Source organism: Pistacia vera, unplaced genomic scaffold (genome assembly GCF_008641045.1).
Source record: "Pistacia vera cultivar Batoury unplaced genomic scaffold, PisVer_v2 Contig357, whole genome shotgun sequence".
Taxonomy (NCBI): Eukaryota; Viridiplantae; Streptophyta; class Magnoliopsida; order Sapindales; family Anacardiaceae; genus Pistacia; species Pistacia vera.
The window spans coordinates 977,961-997,496 of record NW_022196176.1 but is presented as its reverse complement, the minus strand read 5'-3'; the positions used below and the strand labels follow the sequence as shown (position 1 = coordinate 997,496).

General features: G+C 35.3%; 3 protein-coding genes across 6 annotated transcripts; all 3 read right to left on the bottom strand.

The window, feature by feature from the left end:
• Positions 1-4,729: 4,729 nt before the first annotated feature.
• On the bottom strand, positions 4,730-7,597 carry LOC116139647 (derlin-1.2-like). Its single transcript, XM_031425323.1, has 7 exons — positions 7,475-7,597; positions 7,191-7,326; positions 7,018-7,091; positions 5,938-6,031; positions 5,415-5,543; positions 5,136-5,296; positions 4,730-5,044 (listed from the first exon to the last, which is right to left on the bottom strand). The coding sequence occupies exons 1-7, from the start codon at positions 7,489-7,491 to the stop codon at positions 4,816-4,818; spliced, it is 840 nt and encodes a 279-aa protein (XP_031281183.1). The 5' UTR covers positions 7,492-7,597; the 3' UTR covers positions 4,730-4,815.
• Positions 7,598-8,076: 479 nt separating this feature from the next.
• Positions 8,077-15,498, bottom strand: LOC116139697 (ceramide kinase-like). The gene is made up of 12 exons (XM_031425357.1): positions 14,944-15,498; positions 14,158-14,322; positions 13,901-14,068; positions 13,691-13,783; positions 12,828-12,920; positions 11,459-11,684; positions 11,087-11,171; positions 10,515-10,664; positions 9,637-9,738; positions 9,136-9,495; positions 8,530-8,596; positions 8,077-8,455 (listed from the first exon to the last, which is right to left on the bottom strand). The coding sequence occupies exons 1-12, from the start codon at positions 15,112-15,114 to the stop codon at positions 8,318-8,320; spliced, it is 1,818 nt and encodes a 605-aa protein (XP_031281217.1). The 5' UTR covers positions 15,115-15,498; the 3' UTR covers positions 8,077-8,317.
• Positions 15,499-16,323: 825 nt separating this feature from the next.
• On the bottom strand, positions 16,324-19,536 carry LOC116139687 (probable isoaspartyl peptidase/L-asparaginase 3). 4 transcript variants are annotated; one of them, XM_031425348.1, is made up of 7 exons: positions 19,329-19,536; positions 19,045-19,216; positions 18,669-18,733; positions 18,164-18,556; positions 18,021-18,079; positions 17,318-17,422; positions 16,324-16,782 (listed from the first exon to the last, which is right to left on the bottom strand). In XM_031425348.1, exons 1-7 carry the CDS (start codon positions 19,374-19,376, stop codon positions 16,563-16,565), a joined length of 1,062 nt encoding a protein of 353 aa, XP_031281208.1. In that variant the 5' UTR covers positions 19,377-19,536; the 3' UTR covers positions 16,324-16,562. The 4 variants fall into 4 exon arrangements, with proteins under 4 accessions (XP_031281208.1, XP_031281211.1, XP_031281209.1 ...); XM_031425351.1 differs by lacking the exon at positions 19,329-19,536 and having other exon boundaries at positions 18,164-18,566; positions 19,059-19,170; XM_031425349.1 differs by lacking the exon at positions 19,329-19,536 and having other exon boundaries at positions 19,059-19,170.

Below are 19,536 nucleotides of genomic sequence, written 5' to 3'. Positions count from 1 at the left end.
CTAGCAACGTGGGGGCTTACGAAACCAAATATTTTTTCTTCAAGTATGAAATTGTCTATAAATTTACGGAATCGAGTAGGTTTTCCTTTCAATTTTCAGGTCGTTCACCCTTTAACCTTAATTATTTTTTAGACAATAAGCTAACGAACTCTTTTTTTTCTTTGCAGAAAACAAAATGACCAGATTGACGGTGCTAGCTGATCGCAGCCGCTTCAAAACATTTGGTCAACTGTTTGACTAAAGTCATGATGCAAGACTGCTTGTGACAACCAAAAATCTCTGGAAGTATGGATTTTTTCCTCACGACTCATACTTAGACGATTCAGCTCATAAGTATTTCTCAAATAGAAAAACCCAAGTCTTTCAATAAAATTAGACTATTTTTCCTGACTTGTTTGTATGCTATGCAACATCCATGCAACTAAAGAAGTCTAAGATGTCTAAGAAGTCTGCGGGATTCACCTTCCCTGGACTAAACCCAACTGGAATAACTGGAGTGACCTCCAATGATGTCCTTGTAACGAGGACACAAGCTAGTGCCGAAAGGTAACCACCCATGGAGCGACATGAAGAAGCTCTCTAGACTGTTGCTGCTCGTCTGAAGAGGAAGAAAACCATAGCCTCGAAGACGAAGAAGAGGAAAACAATACCAACCGAAGAATCCGAATCTGAATCAGAATCAGAAGGCTTCAGAATATTTTCGGGTGGGCTACAGCCTTACTGAATTCCCACTTTGAGGGCCACCTCAAAGGACGCTCCACAGACTTCGCACACCCCAGGGACTTCACAAGGAAATGAGGGTTTGGCCACTCAGGAGGGAATTGGCGAAAAACAAGCCTAAGAGGTCTTTTCCACAGGGAAGCATGATCAGTCCGTATTGGACCTCTTAGGGCAAATGTCAAACCATCTAAGGCCAGTGGTCTTAACCCTTCTAGAATGCCGATTGGCATCAACCTTTGAGGAGTACGTTGCCTTGCAACCTTCCGACCTAATGGCCATTGCTCTTCAAATGCAAAGTCAAGTAAGACAACTCTTTCTCCAAACGAACTCTTTTATACAAGTCAATTCTTTAGTTTAAAAACTAACTCTTTATCCTTTTCTTGTAGTCTTTGCTCGCTTTGAACGTTGGTCACAACAAATTGAAGGATCAACTCCTCTGGAAAGCTTCATGAAATGAAGGAGGAGGTCACTAAGTTGAAGCAAGCTCTTGCAACTTCAAATGAAGTTGCAAATAATGCTCAAGTTTAAGTAAACATATACCTGACAAAAAGGAACTCTACTCTGCGAACAGTAGAGTTTTAGAAGAACAAGCTTCTAGAAAAAGGATGACAACACCAAAGAGCTTCATAACAATAGCAAAGCTCACTAAAGAGTTGGGCCAAAGAGAAAAAGAGCTGCAAGAGAGCATAGAGAGCGAGAAGGCAATGGAAAAGACCCGAGTTGAGTTATGGGACAACTCAGAAAGAGACAAAAGGGCGAGAAAAACAAATCTCGAGATAGCTCATGGGCGGATCACTTTGCTGACAGAGCAGATGAAGCAATTGAATCTCGAGGTGGAAAGGAAGGTTGCTTATTAGGCACTGCAAGCCATTCACAGCTTGCGGCCAAACAATCCCAACTTAGACATTTCCAACTTGCTCGAGGAGTATCAAGTAACTCTTGCTTCAATGATGTTTGCCAAAGAGCAAGAGGATCAAGAATCTGCCCAAAAGAAAGATCAACAAGAAACAAAAGTTCCTGAAGATCAAGCAAACGACCCTAAGGTCGTAGTGACCCAAGATAGGGACTCTGAAGTCCAGAACAAATGATCGACCTCTTTTTTGTCTATTCGTCTGTTTGCTCATAAAAAGTATTTTTTATCTTCGCTTTTCATTATAGCTCTTGGTTGTCCATTGTACATATTTTTGCAATATATAAATACACTTTTGACCATTTGTGATAACACTTTTATAATTTAAGCACTTCACATAACAAACACAACTTTTCTTATTGCAAAACTTGTAAAATATTGTAAATAATAAGATTATTAAAACTTGAGATTACGACGTAAGTAATTCTTGGAGAAGAAATGAGATAATCTTATTCATGATATTTACAATAAGAAAAATTTACAAGTAGAACTGATCGTTTAAGCTATACAAGAGTTTGGAGTTACTGATAATAAGGGCGTAGATACTCAACATTCCAAGCTCGCGGTACTTAAGAACCATCAAGCCTTTTGAGATGACACGTTCCAGTTTGTATCACCGTAGTGACATGATATAGGCCTTCCAATTAGGTCTCAATACCTCCGCACTTGGTTTTCTTGTATCGAAAAAGACTTCTTTTAAAATCAGGTCGTCAACCCAAAAGTCTCTTCTCCTGACTTTAGAGTTGAAGAATCTTTTTACTCGTTGCTGGTAGAAAGCTATCCTTAACCGAGCTTTGTTGTGGTGTTCTTCAACTAAGTCTAGACTTACACACAAAATGCTTCATTGTCTAATTCATTGTAGAATTCTCTCCGAAGTGAACCAGTTTCTACTTCCACTAAGACCATTGTCTCACAGTCATATGCTAGCAAGAAAGGTGTTTTTGATGTAGAAGTCCTCAAAGTTGTTCTATATGCCCATAGAAATTTTGGGAGGTCATCGGCCCAATTGCCCTTGGCTACGCCAAGCTTGGCCTTCAATATGTGCTTGATAGTCTTGTTGACAACTTCAACTTGATCATTAGCTCGCGGTCTTGCTATTAAGGCGAATTTCTTATGAATCCCCAACTCTTCACAAAACTGCTTGAAATCCTCATTGTCGAACTGTTTTCCATTATCAGAGATGAGTGTATGAGGAATTCCATAGTGACACACTATGTTCTTGAAGACGAAGTCTTTGAGCTTCTTGGTAGTGATCGCGACCAAAGGTTGATGCTTGATTTTGACACCAACGACCTCACACATGCAAAGTGCTAAGCAAGTCTCAGAAATTACACGTGTTTAATTTGTGAATTAGGATAAGGTTATAAACACAATTGAATGCAAAGACTTAATAATAAATAAGACAAAGGATTTTTATAGTGGTTCTCAGATGCTTAAAGCGATTCATACGTCTACTGTTTCTTTTATATAAATGTATTACAAGAGGTTGCATATATCGAACAACGAACAGAGGTACAATGACTGTGTACTCAAAGAGAATATTAAGCTAGTCTCTTTCTCGTAAGTTGTCTTTGCTATTGATTGTTATGAAAATCAAAGATTGATCGATCCCGAATTTGTAAGGAGAAGCCCTCTATTTATAGTTGCTGAATTCAAGGTAATGATTACAAGTCTACAAGTGGGTAGGTGTCGTGCAAGTCCTTCCTTGCCTCCCATTGGTTGATAACTTAGGAAATATCCTCAAATTATCTGGGGTTTGGACAGGTGTGTTTCTCCATTCACTCATAGACAAAACCTGAATCTGCTGGGTTGGTGACAACCGTATCTTCTCTGTCTTGGGGCGACGTGGCAACTCCTAGATGGCGCAAAACCTTCCTAAACTTTGATTGGTACTCGCTGATGTAAGCTTACGTCAACCCTGATTTTTTAGGCATAACAACCTTCAACATTTGTTTCTTTGGTCAAGAATACATAAAGTTAACCCTAAGGGTTAGTCTGGCGGTCAAGAATGTTTATTCTTTTCATTGGGTTCAAACCATCTTGAAGCCACTTATCACATTTGTGATTTACTAGAGCATTGAGCTTGTAAGTTGTTCAATGAACCCTAGAGATTAGTTGAGCTGCACATAAATTGACCCAAACACTCTAGCCATTAAATAAAAAAATAAAAAAAATAAAAAAAAATACATAGAGTTGATTTGGCCGCTTCTTTGGAATGCAACTCCAGCCTGTGTTGCATTCCCAAATATCAAATCTAGTGCTACCATTGCCCATGGAAGATTGACATTGGTAAGAGATAGTGTACACAACTCCGTATATGTTGATTCCTGCATTTGGGAAGTCACGAATACCAAAGAAGCTCCCATGAAAGGAGTCCATAGAATTGGAACAGCGGCCATCACCTAAAAAATCAATCTTTACTGTGTATTCCGCATATGGAGCCTGGAAGTGATTCAGAAATTTAATATACAAACCAGAATTGAGATTGCTCCAAAGATTGGAAGTCTGCAGTCCTCTTATCGAAAGGCCCTCTCTCTAGTGAAACAACATATTTGCTTTTTAAGTATTTTAACTTGAATCAGTGTCAGATGCCAATCGAACTAAATATTATTCCATTTTTATTGAAACAAAGTTTAAAATCCTCAAATCAAAACATGTTACCATGGCCAAAAAATATACTTTATACAATATAATTATATAAACAGACCACTCCATAAGTCTTGCTTACGGGCGGTAGAGAGCGATAATATCGGATAAAACAAACCAAACACATAGCATCAGAAAAGCAAAGCTCAAACATTAAACTTTATACAATATAATTATATGAATTTAAAGAGTACTCTGCTGGCGGGTTTGTGAGATCATACTCGCATGAAAAGAAACAGAGTGAAAATATCTAGTCATTCATTCATTTATCCTGAAATAATGCTTTATCTTGAGTGTATTTTGATTTCAGCAGCTTCATTGTCATCAGCTCCTCAATTCACCAGTGTACATGTTTCTCCAACCATTATTCTATCAAAAACAAAATTATCTTTTCTGATAAAACTTATTATATAATGATTAGGATATCTCAAACTTAGAGTTGAATCCTTTCAAGATTTCTATGGTTACAAATAGATAGAGTTGATTTGGTCATGCAAAGATGTATTTGATTTTCATCTAATGCAAAGAAATGTAGCTAATTAACGGCCGTCAAGGCGATAACTTCTTCCTCGGAAAGCAACTCCATCAGCTGCTGCATTGGCATTGGGTTGCTGTGGCTGCTGCTCTGGGGCAGGGCTGCTACTTGAACTTGATCTGTTTCCATTCAGACGGTAGCTTCTTCCTCGGAATGTAACTCCGGCATGTGGATTGCGCTGCACCGGGGAGTTTATTTGGACGCCCTCCCCCCAATATGCAACTAGTTTGTGACTTAATAACCATTAAAGATCACTTTTATTAAGTTTGTGACTGGAGGATTATGACTAAAAGTTAAAAAGCAAATAAAACTGGAAAAGGATACACCCAGAGAGGAGTCTTGAATACGTATTTTCCACCGGCAAGAGGATGAAGAACTGTTAGGAAGTAATAAATATGTCCTGCAACCATACCAAGAATATCCGGCAGTAATGGATTCCCAAATATCAAATCCAGTGCCAGCATTGCCCAAGGAAGATAGAACCCCTGTCCATTATTACAAGTTATATACATGCATCGTTTCAATTTACATTCTTAAATCAGCCAAGAAAAACCATTAGCTAATTGGCTAGAACAAGTTTTAACTGGTAAGAGATAGTGTAACCTTCAAGGACACAACTCCATATATGTTGATTCGAGCATTTGGGAACTCACGGCCCCAAATATAGACAATCATAAATACCAAGGAAGCTCCCATGAAAGGAGTCCATAGAACTGGAACAACAGCCATCACCTAAAAATAGAAACACTACTTTGTTAATGCTTTTATTGTATGCTCGTATTACCATATAAAATTTTACAATAATACTAGCCTCACTAACATCTCTCACTAACACATCTCACTAACCCTATGTAGCAATTTGCAATTGGCTTGGTCAAACGGGATCTATTGTTGAACAGACGGAACCCATTACGAGCCAACACATGGCGTTTATGAGAGAAAGTTAGTGAAAAGTATATGTGAGTGTAGTATTACTCAAAATTATAAGGTTGTCAAAAGAAATTTGCAAAAAAAAAAAACAAAAAAAAAAAAAACAACAACATTGGATATATTCTAGTGCCACTTGTATGAACTTTTTTCTCGTTGGTAAAGTATGTATGTGATCTAATAACAAGAAAAAGTGTACCAGAAGTGAGATTGCCCCAAAGATTAGCATCCATAGGAAGTCTGCAGTCCTCTTGTCGAAAGGCCCTCTCTCTAACGAAACACCATATTTTGCTCTACGCAATTTATCTCAAGTATTAGGTGTCAATTAAAATAAAATAAAAAACACTTAGTTTGCAGTGAAACACAGATTACAAACCTTGAATCTGCAGTTAATGTATAAAAACAGTTTAAAAAATCCATACATATGAATCAAGAAACATATTATATCTGGGGATTGTAGGAGGTATTTTTCCAGCAAAAATATCATATTTGTTAAAGCAAGTGATATCTTGCTGGAAACATGAGAAAGTGATCTAAAGGCTTGCCCGATCTAAAGCTTCAGATCAAATGTACAAGATAAGATGGATGCGAGCTGTAGGATGATGTGATTAGTAACGATCTGAAAAGGATGTGACCTAAAGGGCATGCAATCTGGAAGAAGCGATCAGAAGGTAATGCGACCTAGAAGCAATGCAAGATGGAATCCATGCGACCAAATGTGCATGTGATCAGAAGCATTATGCGACTTGAAGGAGGTCGATGATACAGAGCCGATCTAGGTGTTAAGAGTTGGTCAACTACCTAGAGTGGATTAGCTGACGTTTAGGGATGTTAAATCTGATAGATTTTGCAATAGTTAAAAAATGTATGACTCTATGATAATATTTGGTAAATATCTCTGCAGACTAGGTTAGCATTTAATGCTTTATAGAGTTAGCATGTCCGTAATGTATATGATGATGTAATCAGCTTCTATATAAGCTTGGTTTATGATTAATGAAAGATAAGACAAGTAATACAAGTCAAGAAAGACGGAAAAAACACTTAGCAAACATTCTCTGGAAACTTGTCTCTGAGAATATCTGTGCGTTCTTTCATCTGTATTCTCCAGCTTGTAAACCAATAATATTTTATCAGTAAATTGTGTCCTACTTTCTTTCTTCACATTAAGCCTAGAAAGTAAAGTTATCATATATAGAAGCAAGTACAATCACTCAGTGTGGCAGCGTAATTGTAAGCCATACGATGATTAAAGGATCCAAAGAATTGGTTTTCTTACATTATGATGAGACGAAATGCGAAAGGAAATGAAAATGGTCCAAGGAAGAAGAAATTGGTAATAAGCCTCCAAACCTGCACTACCAGCAAATATTTGTGATATATCAAGTATACTTGAGCTCTGAGCAATCCTTATATTGTCTATACAAATTGACAATCAACCGATTTAATTACCTGAAAACGTTTACACACATCTTCATATTGGAGAGCTATGTTCCAAATATTAAAAAGATTTAAACTTTGAGCAGCTGTAGTAATTAAACAGATCACTCCAAAAGTCTTGCTCACTGGTGGCAAAGAGCGATAAAATCTGCAAATAGTTTGGACACAGGTTTAGATGCTCATAATAAGTAAAGTATATAAATATATTTCAACAACAACTTTTATGCAACATGGAAACATAACTAATTGCCATCGAGTATATGAATATAAGAGAAACAACAGATATGATATATTACTCTGCTGGTGTAGACATTGCAACAAGTCTGAGTTATTGTTTGGCAGGTTGAAGGTGAAGGTGGTTGTTATGGGGTTGGTGCATTGAGTATTCCAAAGACGAAATTGTGGGTTCTTGCAATTTCTGAGAAGTCAAGTGAAGACTTTTGGCTACGCCAGTCTTTCCATAATGTGACCAGTGTGAACGGTTTAAATTCATGGAAATCATCTCCACCCTCGGAATTTCTTCTTGTCAATTAATGATGAAGTCAGAGGTCAATTTCTAGCACTATCTGGACCCATTTGGGACGGAGCGAAGTCCAGGAATGACTGAAAATTCAATCCAAAATTGATCATTTTGGCCAATCGAATTTTATCTCATTTTTTAAATTCCAATTTAATTTGTTTCAAATTCATTGGTAAACAAGAAATGTCATTTCTCATATGAATTATTATAAATTTCTCATACTTGTAAGTAATTGTATGAGCTTCACTCATTCATGTAGCTGAATCAATGCAATTGAATTTGAATCAATCCTTTTCGGCTTAAATTAACATTTAAAATTGAACCCAATTGCGTTTAAGCTTAGTTTAGATTGCATTGAACACTTTTAGTAGGCAAATACTATACAACCCTCCAGAGCAAAAAGTTGGAGGGAACTTCAGAACTTGAAGGTTTATTAACTGCGATTTCCGAAACATAAAATTAAACTTCAAATCGATGCCATTAGAGACAACACAAAACTCTATAGATTTTAGAACTCCTTCTGGATATGTTACAAAAAACATATCAATTGAAATTAGCTGAGTGTTGCACATAGGTATATTGGAGATTCTTTGTAGAAACTCTTGCATGTGGTCGTCTACTAAACTTCGGGACCGGATGCAAATAAGCTAATAAGGCCTTGGAATACTTGAGCAGAGAGTTGGTGTGCTCGAAAGACCTCACCATCTAAATTCCAGACACTTTCATTTCCAGAAGAAGTAAATGTGAAAGCCGGAGTCTGTAGAAAAAATAGGAAGTAAATGATGGATATTCTGGAAGAACAAGAACCATGAAAGATTTTAAGAAAAGTACCTTGTGATGTTCCACGAACTCGAAGTTGAGGGGGTTTCCACCTTTCCTTGCAAGCTCGGTCAAGTGCCTGTAGGTATCATTGATGATGTAATTCAGATAATCTACAACAAATTAAGAGTCGATACCAGATTATAACAACACAAGAAGAAAAAACACTTGAAAATGAAATAAAGTATACACAATATAGTCCCACCAAGATATACATGTCAATTGATTTTAAAGAGGCATATGATTGTGTATCATCTCGATTTTACCTATCACTTTGAACAACAGAATTATTTATATCAATAGATGGATGAAGTTTTCAAATCTTAAAACAGAGTTTGTAACATCATTAAAATATCCAGGAAACATATCACACCACTTTAACAATTATTTCTTATCCACATTTAAATGCAAAAGACCTACTAAGATATAATCAGGTCACTGATTTTTAATGTCTTATTGTAGTTAATTAACTGCTTTATTACTTAAGAAGCAACTCTAATGTATTTAATAAAAATGAAAACACGCCTAATATTTTTGAAAAAAAGCATTCCAAGAGAAGACAAGAATTTTTATAATAAAGTTCAATCTAAAGAGAGAAAAAGAGAGGCTTTATGTTACCATAAATATAAAGCATGAGGACAGTCTTTAATCAATATGAGATGCAATAGGCCATCTGAAAGGTGTGCATCAACCACCAAACCATCAGGTGCTCTTTCATTACGGTTAGAGATTACGGCAGCGCCAATACTAAGAAAACGTCCTTTGGATCGCGACCATCTTGTTTCTTCAGGACGGGAGTATGGTGTTGGACGACTTGACTTTTTGTTGCAGATGTTGCAATTTGTTCGACAAATCACTCTCTCAGATTTATTTGGACTTCCTGATGTCTGTAATCTACCAAATCGACGACCTCTATCAGGAATTGTATTTGTCTTTCCTGATTCAACTTCAAGGTAAGCTATTTCTGCTTCATATGACCTAAAAGGAAAAAGACAAAAATTATTATAGCTTAGCAAAACTGTTAACCATTCAAACGAAAACCTAATAACACATGCAATAAAGAACTGGTTCTTTAGTTGTGGTGACTCGTTAAGAAATATAAACCTACTAGGAGCTTACCTGTGTCTCAAAAACACTTTTGTTCCTGCATAATCATATCGCTTTGGGCCCATCCACCGATATTTTTCACTCTCAGTAATCACATCTCCATAAAATCCATACCTGATAAACATGAAGCACATGAATTCAGAAGAGGAAAAGCATTTAACTTTGCTTGAATATAATTTTACCAGATGAGGTTAAAAAGATCATCACATGAAAGGAGAAAAAGGATGGCATAAGTAATTACAAAGGTGAAGGAGAAACCAGACCTTACAGTACAAGTACAGATATCAAACTTCAGGGTGGGATCATACTAAGTACTGGGAAGAGTACTTCAGCAACAAATACAACTCTAAAGAAAGGTGCTTTTGATAAATTAAATAAATAATATACTACAAGTAAAGAAATCAAACTTCAGGGGGCAGACTCAAGTACTGGAGGATATAGTAATCCAGTAATAAGAAAAAACAAAGGTGCTTTGTATAATTGAATAAAATAATATACTAAAGCTTGACCACAGAGACAATATTTCCATTAGAAACATGGAGAAGTGCAATGCTGAAAAAATAAAGTTATGTGTGACAGCTTCTTGCAGTAAGACATCAACAAAATTCACTTCACAGAATTTCAACAAATATTTTGGTGCACACATAAATTAGACAGTTCTTTCTTTCTTTCTTTTTCCTAAAATCTTTTTATTCAAGTGTACATTTAAATAAATAAAATGAAAACATATACCAAAATAGCCATCCTAGGAGTTAATACTTATTTGCAAGCCTATTAGCAGCATACTGGCCATAGATTAAGCATAATGCCATATAGAAAGAAATCAGATACCAGAATGGTTATATAAAATCTACTCATATAATTAGGCATCAATAACAATAAAAAACTACCCAGCAAAAGAAGCCGCATATCGTACACGAGGTTCAACCTTTGATGCAGCTGTTTCTCTCCAACTCACAATTTGAGCTATATCAAGGCACACCCTTTTTCCCAGGACAATGTGCAGTGCAGATGTTACAGGATCTCGAGCTCCAGTAGTACTGCAAAAAGAGCAATACAATGCACCATTCATAAAAACCAGGAAACATTATTACATGAAATACTGGAAAAGCTGATTAAAAATGGTTCCATGGATGGTTATTGTCAATATACATTTAAGATCCATTGAAAGCCATAGAATAAAAAAGAAATGTTGACTATGAAAAAGAGAGTAATTTGAAAATTCACTTTCAGCAAGCATGCCCGTGATAACAAATGCACCTTGGTATGGGCATGCAAATGCTATAAACAGGAAATTTGTTTAAATTTAATTAAAGCTCAGGGGAGCTCAACGAAATCTAACAAAAAAATAAATGAGAAAATATATGTTCACACAATGTTCACAGACCAAGTTCCATGTACACTCACATAGAATGAAAAAAGAGTCATGCCCTAAAAAGAACCAAATGAATCAAGAAAATACCACATCACTATGGCATCAGTTGAACCAGCAGGAATGATTCCAAACCTAAACCATTCCTTGGGGTAGGGAAACTCAGAATCTTGAACTGTTCAGTGATCAAATCAACAAAAAAGTAATTGTAAGATACCAGGAGTACATAAACAGATAACTGAACGAAAAAGATTAACAAAAGAGAAGGTAAAAAGCTGCAATAAACAAACACCATAATGAACTAAAATTAGTTTGATTTGTAAAAGACATGGGATAACTAAATGTGTTGGAAGAACCAACTGCAGTTCCTCTATTCAAGATAAACCCGGTTATATGTCAGATAAACACCCATGCCAACAAAAAAATAAAACTTAAAACCTAACTAGATCTTACTGTACGTACAGAAATTTGATAATCCTGACCCATTATGTTGTGAACTTGGCAAACAAGGATACTGGCCATCATTCTGATCAAAAACCTCAGCAACTTTTTCATCAGGATTGTGAACTAAAGAACATTCATTGCTCCAAACAGAATGAACAAAATCTGATGGGGCTGGTGGATAAGGAGCTTTATATCTTGAAGAAAGATAGCCATTAAGGATTTCATTGAACAAACCATCTCCACCCTGAAACCAAATCAACAAGCAAACAAACAATAATTAGAAAATAAAACTGAGAAAAATGCTTGGAACTTAGTAAATTAGAGACATAGATCAAACATAAAAAATCAACACATGTACATAAACCCATTGACAGGAGGAAACCATCACCAGAGAACAACCAAAAACCAATGCCAGAAACAGGTCACAGCCACATTATAACTTAGAAAAAGCTTGAACTACAAATGATACAGATTAAACTTTCTGAGAATAGAAAACATGATGTAGGGGAGGTAGGTTAAATGAAACCCAGACCATGACTTCAAAATTCCACACAAGATGTTCACTTGAGCTTTATAGTATTAAAACTTTATAGTCCGCCGGGGGATAGTGCACAACCAAATGGTTCATATGGGAAAAACTTCATACGAACAACAATACCCCTTAAGATAAGGTATTAGCAACTACCTAAATCTAGTATCATGTCACAACATCAAATATTAATTTGTTGGAGTGGTAATACCCAGCAATAAACATTTTTTCTTCAAAATGGCATTATGATGAGGTAATAGTTTTTCTTCAAAAAAGTTGTGATACATTTTACACCTCTCTTGATCAGTGGAAGTTGAAAACAAATATAGCAGTTGGAGTTGTTAACAATTTGATTATGAAGTTGCCTACTAACAATCAACGCTAAAAAGAAAGGTCACTAACTTTTTTTCTTCTTGCAATACTTATTTTGGGTGCTTAGCTGGTGCACCACCAAACTCTACCTACCAAAACCAATACCACCACCGAACATAAACATGTTGTTTGCCAACATTGATCCAATTCTCTAACCTCTTTTGGTGTTCTTGACAGCATAATATTATTGGACCAATTATCAGTAAAAGTGAGCACTCTTTCAAACTAAATGAGCTTGAAAATAAACGGGCCTCAGTTAGCATCATAGATAAGCCAATAAAATAAGATTATGTAATTGTTACCTCCTCTATTCTTCATACATGAATTTCCATCACATACTGTGGCAATGTGTCACATTATTTCCTTCTTTATTTTCTTTTTGTTTTCCCTATTTCTCACCAAAAATAGGTGCCCACAGTTTATTCCATGCCACTACTGGGACACTAAGTATGCAAGATATGTTTGTGAAGGGCTTTCATGACTTACAACAGCTATAACACCATCATATGAGTTAAGCTCCTTGTTTGTAGTAGATGCCATCACATCAAATGCATGTCCTGCCTTCTCTGTAACAACCACCTGACAAAGAAGGTAAATAATTAATGTAAGACACAGCACAATTTTCCCAATTACATTCATTTGGTACTGAACCTTGTACTCATGACTAGAGTAATCTTCATCCCCATGAGAAATTAAACAGATTTTGACAGAAAATATACTATGTCATCCAAGCACTGAGGCTACATATCACATTAATCTTTGTCTGGCAAGCTCTTTCATTAGTCATACCAAGTTTAGCCCATGCCCATTCATAGTGCAGTTGAACAGTACCATTAAAAGTTATAATCAAATAAAAAAGGCAGTAATACAATAACAGCATTGCCAAAAGTTATAATCAAATAAAAAAGGCAGTAATACAATAACAGCATTGCCAAAAATTTTCCTATGAAAATTCCAAATGTTCATTTAGGATTGTTGGTAAATCTAATTGGCCAAACATATTTGAGGTTTCATTGCACAATCTGCTGTCTAAGCTCTCAGAGGTTAATCAACAATCAAATTGTAAACTCTTTCACCTGTAATGAATATTCGGAGAGATAATCAAAGTGGTTGAAATGATTTCAAAATTTCAAATTGAGAACCATACATTCCAATTTGAACACTTCCCCAGACAGATAGAACCTTAAGCTCACAAAAATGAGACTTAGACAAAATCCAGATGCCAAAATGCATTACATCATAACTAGGTAGTAATAGATAAATGTAAATTTCTATACACACTAACAGAATATTGTAATGCTATGACTTGAGAAACATCCATGGAATCTTTAGGTATGCTTTGAAATTACCATTGTCTTAATTTTAGCACGTGCAAATATAGGAGCCACAATTTCCCAGGTTCTACGGCCATTAGTCTTCCCACTCAATGGATTAACGAAAACCTGTCAATCAGAAAAAATTCTGGAGACAACTTTACTACTGATTTCAATTCATTTCATCAAGTAAAAATGAATATATACAAGCAAAACAAATGGTCTTCAATCAAGAACAGTACATACCAGAAGATTCTTTGGTCTTCCCACTTCTAAATTTAAAGAAGCATTAAGTCGATTCACCCACATCTCACATGTTGGCAGATCCTTGTGACCAAAGGTGTACACAGCCAAGACCCAAAGATTTGGCTGTGTTTTTGACTTTTGGAAACCATGCACCGTAAAGCGGAACATCTGAACCAGAATATAAAATATGCCATCCGTAAGTACAATAACCATATGAGAATAAAAACACATAAATTAGAATTAGAATGAGATCGAACCTCAGAATCAAGAGACTCACGTCCCAACAACTTATTTCCTGCATTTGGACGATTCACTTTATGAATTGAACCATAGTTGGTTAACTCAACAGCATAGACATCAGAAAATTTGATTTCAGTTGGAAGTTTAGCACTAAATTTAATTTTCAAACACGATGATCCATCCTGTTCAAGTAAATACAAGTGAGCCATCACATATTGAAAGTGAAACTACTCACCAACATCAGTACTAAATAGTAAGAGAATTTATCTTAATATCCATGGAATTTACACCAAACTAAGATAAACATTTGCTTCTTAGAGGCAAAAGAAAAAGAAAAATGGTGCGGCCTACTCAGGTAGACCGTTAAAGAACATAAAATAAATATTTAATAGCTGATAGGCTAATATACATAATTTAGTATAATGAAAATGAATCAAATTCAAAATGGACAAATGGGATTTAAATAAACTAGAGACCACCATACAAAACCTAATTTCCACGAACAAATGTATTTCAACAATTCAAAACCTGAGATAAAGCTTGTTCAGAAACTTTGGAAAAGAAGCAAGGTCAAAACTCAAAATATGCTTTCCAGATTTCCAACATTGGTCATCAAGTTCAAGTCTCTAAATTGCATCAAAACACATAAAATCATTCAACAAAAATTGCATCCAAATGATACCCAACAAAATTCAAAGATTTCCCAACTCATATAACCATAGAACATGAAAAAAAACAAAAAAACAATAATTAATTGAATACAAAAATATGAGATATTTATTTAAAAGAAAAAGAAAAATTACATTATCAAAGGAAGTGAGGGGTTTCCAGGACAAGCCATCTGAATTATGAGTGAGAAGAACTTCTCCAACATGATCTAAGAAAACGCTTGAATTCAAAATGGGTGCTTCACAATCACCTTCTTCAACCGCTAATTCATTTTCTACGATATTATTATCTCCGTTAATCTCCATCGACCCAAAAAAAAAAAAAAAAAATTTGATTTAAATAAACATAAAATTTTCACATAATAATAAAAACTTTTAAGAAAGAAGTATCAGGTGGAATTCAAGATTAATGATGTTGCGATCTATTTCAACTTTACCCAATTGGAAATTCAATTGGGTCTTCGTCAAAAATAAAGTTCTGAAAACTTATTTCATTTGTGGAGAAATAAGAATCTTCTGAATTATTGAAATGAGGAAATTTCCCTTCTAAGCTCTTAAAAGAAAAAATTTCCCGGCAAAAGAGAAGAAAATATGATACAACCAAAGCACAAATATCTCGTCTATTATAGAGGTATGAATTTAAATACAGTAGCTAGAACACTAAACTTGGTTATTTTCGGACAAACAACCCTTTAGTTCAGCTACATGGTCCCAGAAAAATCTCATATTCTTTTATTTATTTATTTATTGTTTTAATTTTAATTAGATGAATCTTGAAGATTAAAATGGAGGTAAGGAATGCATTATAAAATGAGAGTCAAAAGTAGTCACTCAAACTCAAAAGATTAACATTCACCACCTTCTAACAACTTTGGGTATTCGGGGTTAATTAAAATAACCACATCCATTATCCTAAATGCGCATATTCTATATATTGACCACTGAAATTTAGAAAGTCAAAACCACTCTTATTTCACCCCCACATATTTCAATTCTCATCTCTATCTTCGTCTGTTTTTATAGTTAGAAGCATTATATTGATATTAGGATCTCTTCTTTACCTATATTTACTATGTTTATAGAAACATACTCCGATATTCAATCATCAATACATCAATACTATTAGATATATCGCTAAAAAGAATGATAAACCAGTACTATTTGGTAGATTGTCAAAAGATAATTCTATCGATATTGATGATGTTGTTGAAAAGCAATAGCGTCGTCCAATTTGTTTTTAAAAAATTTTTGTTTACTTTTTTATTGATTAATTTAGAATTTAAATTTATTTTAATAATTATATAAAAACAAACTTGTTGAATGAAAATGACAGTTTCAGTCTTTAAGCATGAAACATATATAATTTTCCAATAGCATAATACTTGAGCAAACATGATGTAATTTTTTGTTTTCTTTTCTTTTTATAAATTGATGAGTTTCAATAACTATGTGGTAAACTATTATAAGGTACAACAATACAGAACTGTACCTTAAATCTAAAGTTTCATACAAATTAACATAACCATATTATGTTACAACACCATGTCTTCCATTTTATTGTCAAATAGATATCGATAATAAAGGGTATGAAACTCCGATATTTAACAATAGGCATGTGTGTTTAGAGCACAGCATACACAATTCATTGCCTGCTCTTCGTCAATAAGCATGAAAAGATAATCACACTTAAATAATAGTTTACATTTGGAGTATTAACAAAAGAGTGCTTATTGTGAAACACAGTTGGGGCCAATTCACGGTAACACAGTGAAAACCTCCACGTCTTCCATTTCCAGGGTTCTCACCGAGTATTGAAATGTCCATCCATGGCAAGCACCAGCATGCACACCATTCTTATTGACAGCAACAACAGCCCCAACAAAATCTGGAAATTTTCTTGCAATTCGAGATATTGCATCCTTGGCAGCGAGCTTTGGTTCCATTCCTAATCTCATGCTCTCTACTACTTGATAACTGAAAATTAATAAACAGCTAGAGAGTTAAGAGGGAAAATACAAGGAAAAATCAGATCAGAAATTGTTATAAGATGGATAAAAGCCTTAAAGTGGATTAATTGTGCAAATAGATGACGCAGGCTTGCAGGCAATACAGATTATTTGAGATTTCATCACATACATATGCCTCTAATTTCTACGTGGACTACAAAAGAAAGTGATAAGATTGAGGTACAAGCAAGCAGAATGCCAAACTTGATATGTAAAGTTAGCATGTAATGAGCAGAGATTGAGCCCCAAGCCAAGCTAGCTAAGCATAACAAGCCTCACAACCACATAATGTCAGCTTAATCTGTCATTTGACTATAGCTTCAGTATTCCATCACTAATTATACGAATAAAAGTTCAACCACAAAATATGCAGGCCTTTCAATTTGGGGCATAATAAAAGTTAATTCCACAACCTAGCTGTCCTTGATCAAAAGGGACCAAAAAAACTTCCTAAAAACAGTTGATTAAAGACTTCTAAGTTGTTACAAATTATAACACATTACCAGGGAAGGAAGCGCATCATGATGTCACCATCACCAGTTGCCCCACAAGCACCAACCCCATCATCAGCATATGATGAAGATCCAGCAATGGGTCCATCACCCACCCTGTAGTCAAGAAAAATAACTATGTATCATGATCTCTAAAATATAAGAGATTTGAACAGCATAATGTTACTTTTAGATGGGCTTTCTGATTTGTTTACACAAGAACCAGAAAATACTTAAATTGCTAAAATGACCCTAACAGGAAAAATGTATGACTCGGAGAATGGAAAACAATAATCAAAGTTTCATCTCAATAAATGCATTTGCTTTCTTTAGAGGTGGAAATGTATTCCATTCATTGCTTTCCAAGAAATAGCCAAAACCTGTATTGCTCCAAAAATAGAGGATAACTACCGATATGGAGGAATAGTCGTCCTGTCTTTTTCATTAGACAAAACGACTCTGTTTCCATCAACATTTTTACATGGAGAAACAGAAGTTGATTCAAAATGATCCAATCCAATTCTAATGCTGATTATATAGAAAAATTTGACAAACAAAAAATACGGCTCCAAACTATCAGCAGTAAATGAGGCATCCGGACTTTAAGATAAGAAGATTTTGAATTTTTCAAGATAATAATTAAGACTATTGTCACTCAATATGGTGCAATCATAAACTCACCAGTGACACGTAAGAGGCCTTATATTAACCTTACCTGCCAGGGATCTTAAAAGTAGCTCCATTAGTTGATGTGCCAACAGCAACATGTCCCATCTACATGAACAAAGCAATTTCTGAGTGAAATAGGAATACGTACATACATAGTATGTACACATGAGGTATATCCAATGAACTTACTTTATCGATAACAGCCATTGAAATGGTGTCATGGCTGTGAAGACCAAAATGAGATGACCTTGATTCAATAACTCCCATCAAATTGGCTTTGGAGTAACCCCCCTCACTGAAGCCATTTGCACTCTTCGGACGATAAGGACCACAACCATTTAGAGGTATAACATTTTTCCAAAAATTAGGTTGGCAACCATTCTCTTTCCATTTATTCCACATCTCAATAGACTCTGTCGAGCTAAGGTTTGAGGGTCCTGGGAGACCCATCGCAATGGCAAAGGCTGATGCCTTCTCCCCAACAAGGAGAGTGTGCTTAGTATGTTCCATCACTAATCTTGCAGCTCTAATGCCATCTTTCACATACCTCATGGCAGCTACAGCTCCAATCTCCATTGTCACCTATTAATTCCTTACCAAAACACATGATAAACAATCTTTCTTAATAAAGGAATAAACATGCAAAAAGAAAGAAAACAATAACACAAACGAAACAAACTATAAAAGGCTGTACCCCATTCATAATCAGAGCATCAATTGTAGTTTCTCCATTCTCATCTGGACTTCCACCAGGACCCACTGTCCACAGCAAATTTATACATCAATCAAATCACATTCACAAAATAAAATATTGTTTTTACTTTATTATACAATCTTCCAGTTGAGATAATCCATATGCTTAAATTCTTCTCAAAGGCGATTTACATATGATATTACATTTGCATTCAGTATCTCAAAACAACAACTTTACAAACTTTGAAGTGGTAGCAAAGAAAGAATAATGATAACTAGGAGTAAATTTGATGGAGCTCCCTTGAGGATTAAACTTTTGTCAGAAATGTCCGTATGTCATAATTCTTTCTCTCAAAGGAAAAGAATAGTGTTACCACCTGTACCATCGCACCTCAAATCTTCACAAGCAGAACAACCCTCAACGACAGCATCAACAGCGGAAAAGCCAGCATCAACAGCCCTCCAAGCAGCTCTCACAGCTTCTACAAAAGGCCACGTACTCACCACGATTGGGTACTTCCCTGAAATCCCATCTCCATATCCTAAAATCTAGATGAACCAGACCAAACCCAAGAGATAAAATTATAGAAATGATGAAAATTAAGTAAATGTAGGCAACCAAAGAGATTAATTTATTGTTGATAAGTAACGTAATTATTACCAAGGAAGAGAAGAATGTGAATAGAAAGAGGAGTTTGATTGTGGACATTGAGAAGAAACTCTTCCCTCTTCCAACTTGAGAGAATCAGGATCTGCTGTAACTATGTTGAATGTTAGAGACCAACTGAATTTTTTTGAGGGCGCGGGTTTCGTTAGTTGTGTTTTAGGAATTGCAGGTAAGTGAGCCTGTGACCAATTGGTTCAGCTCA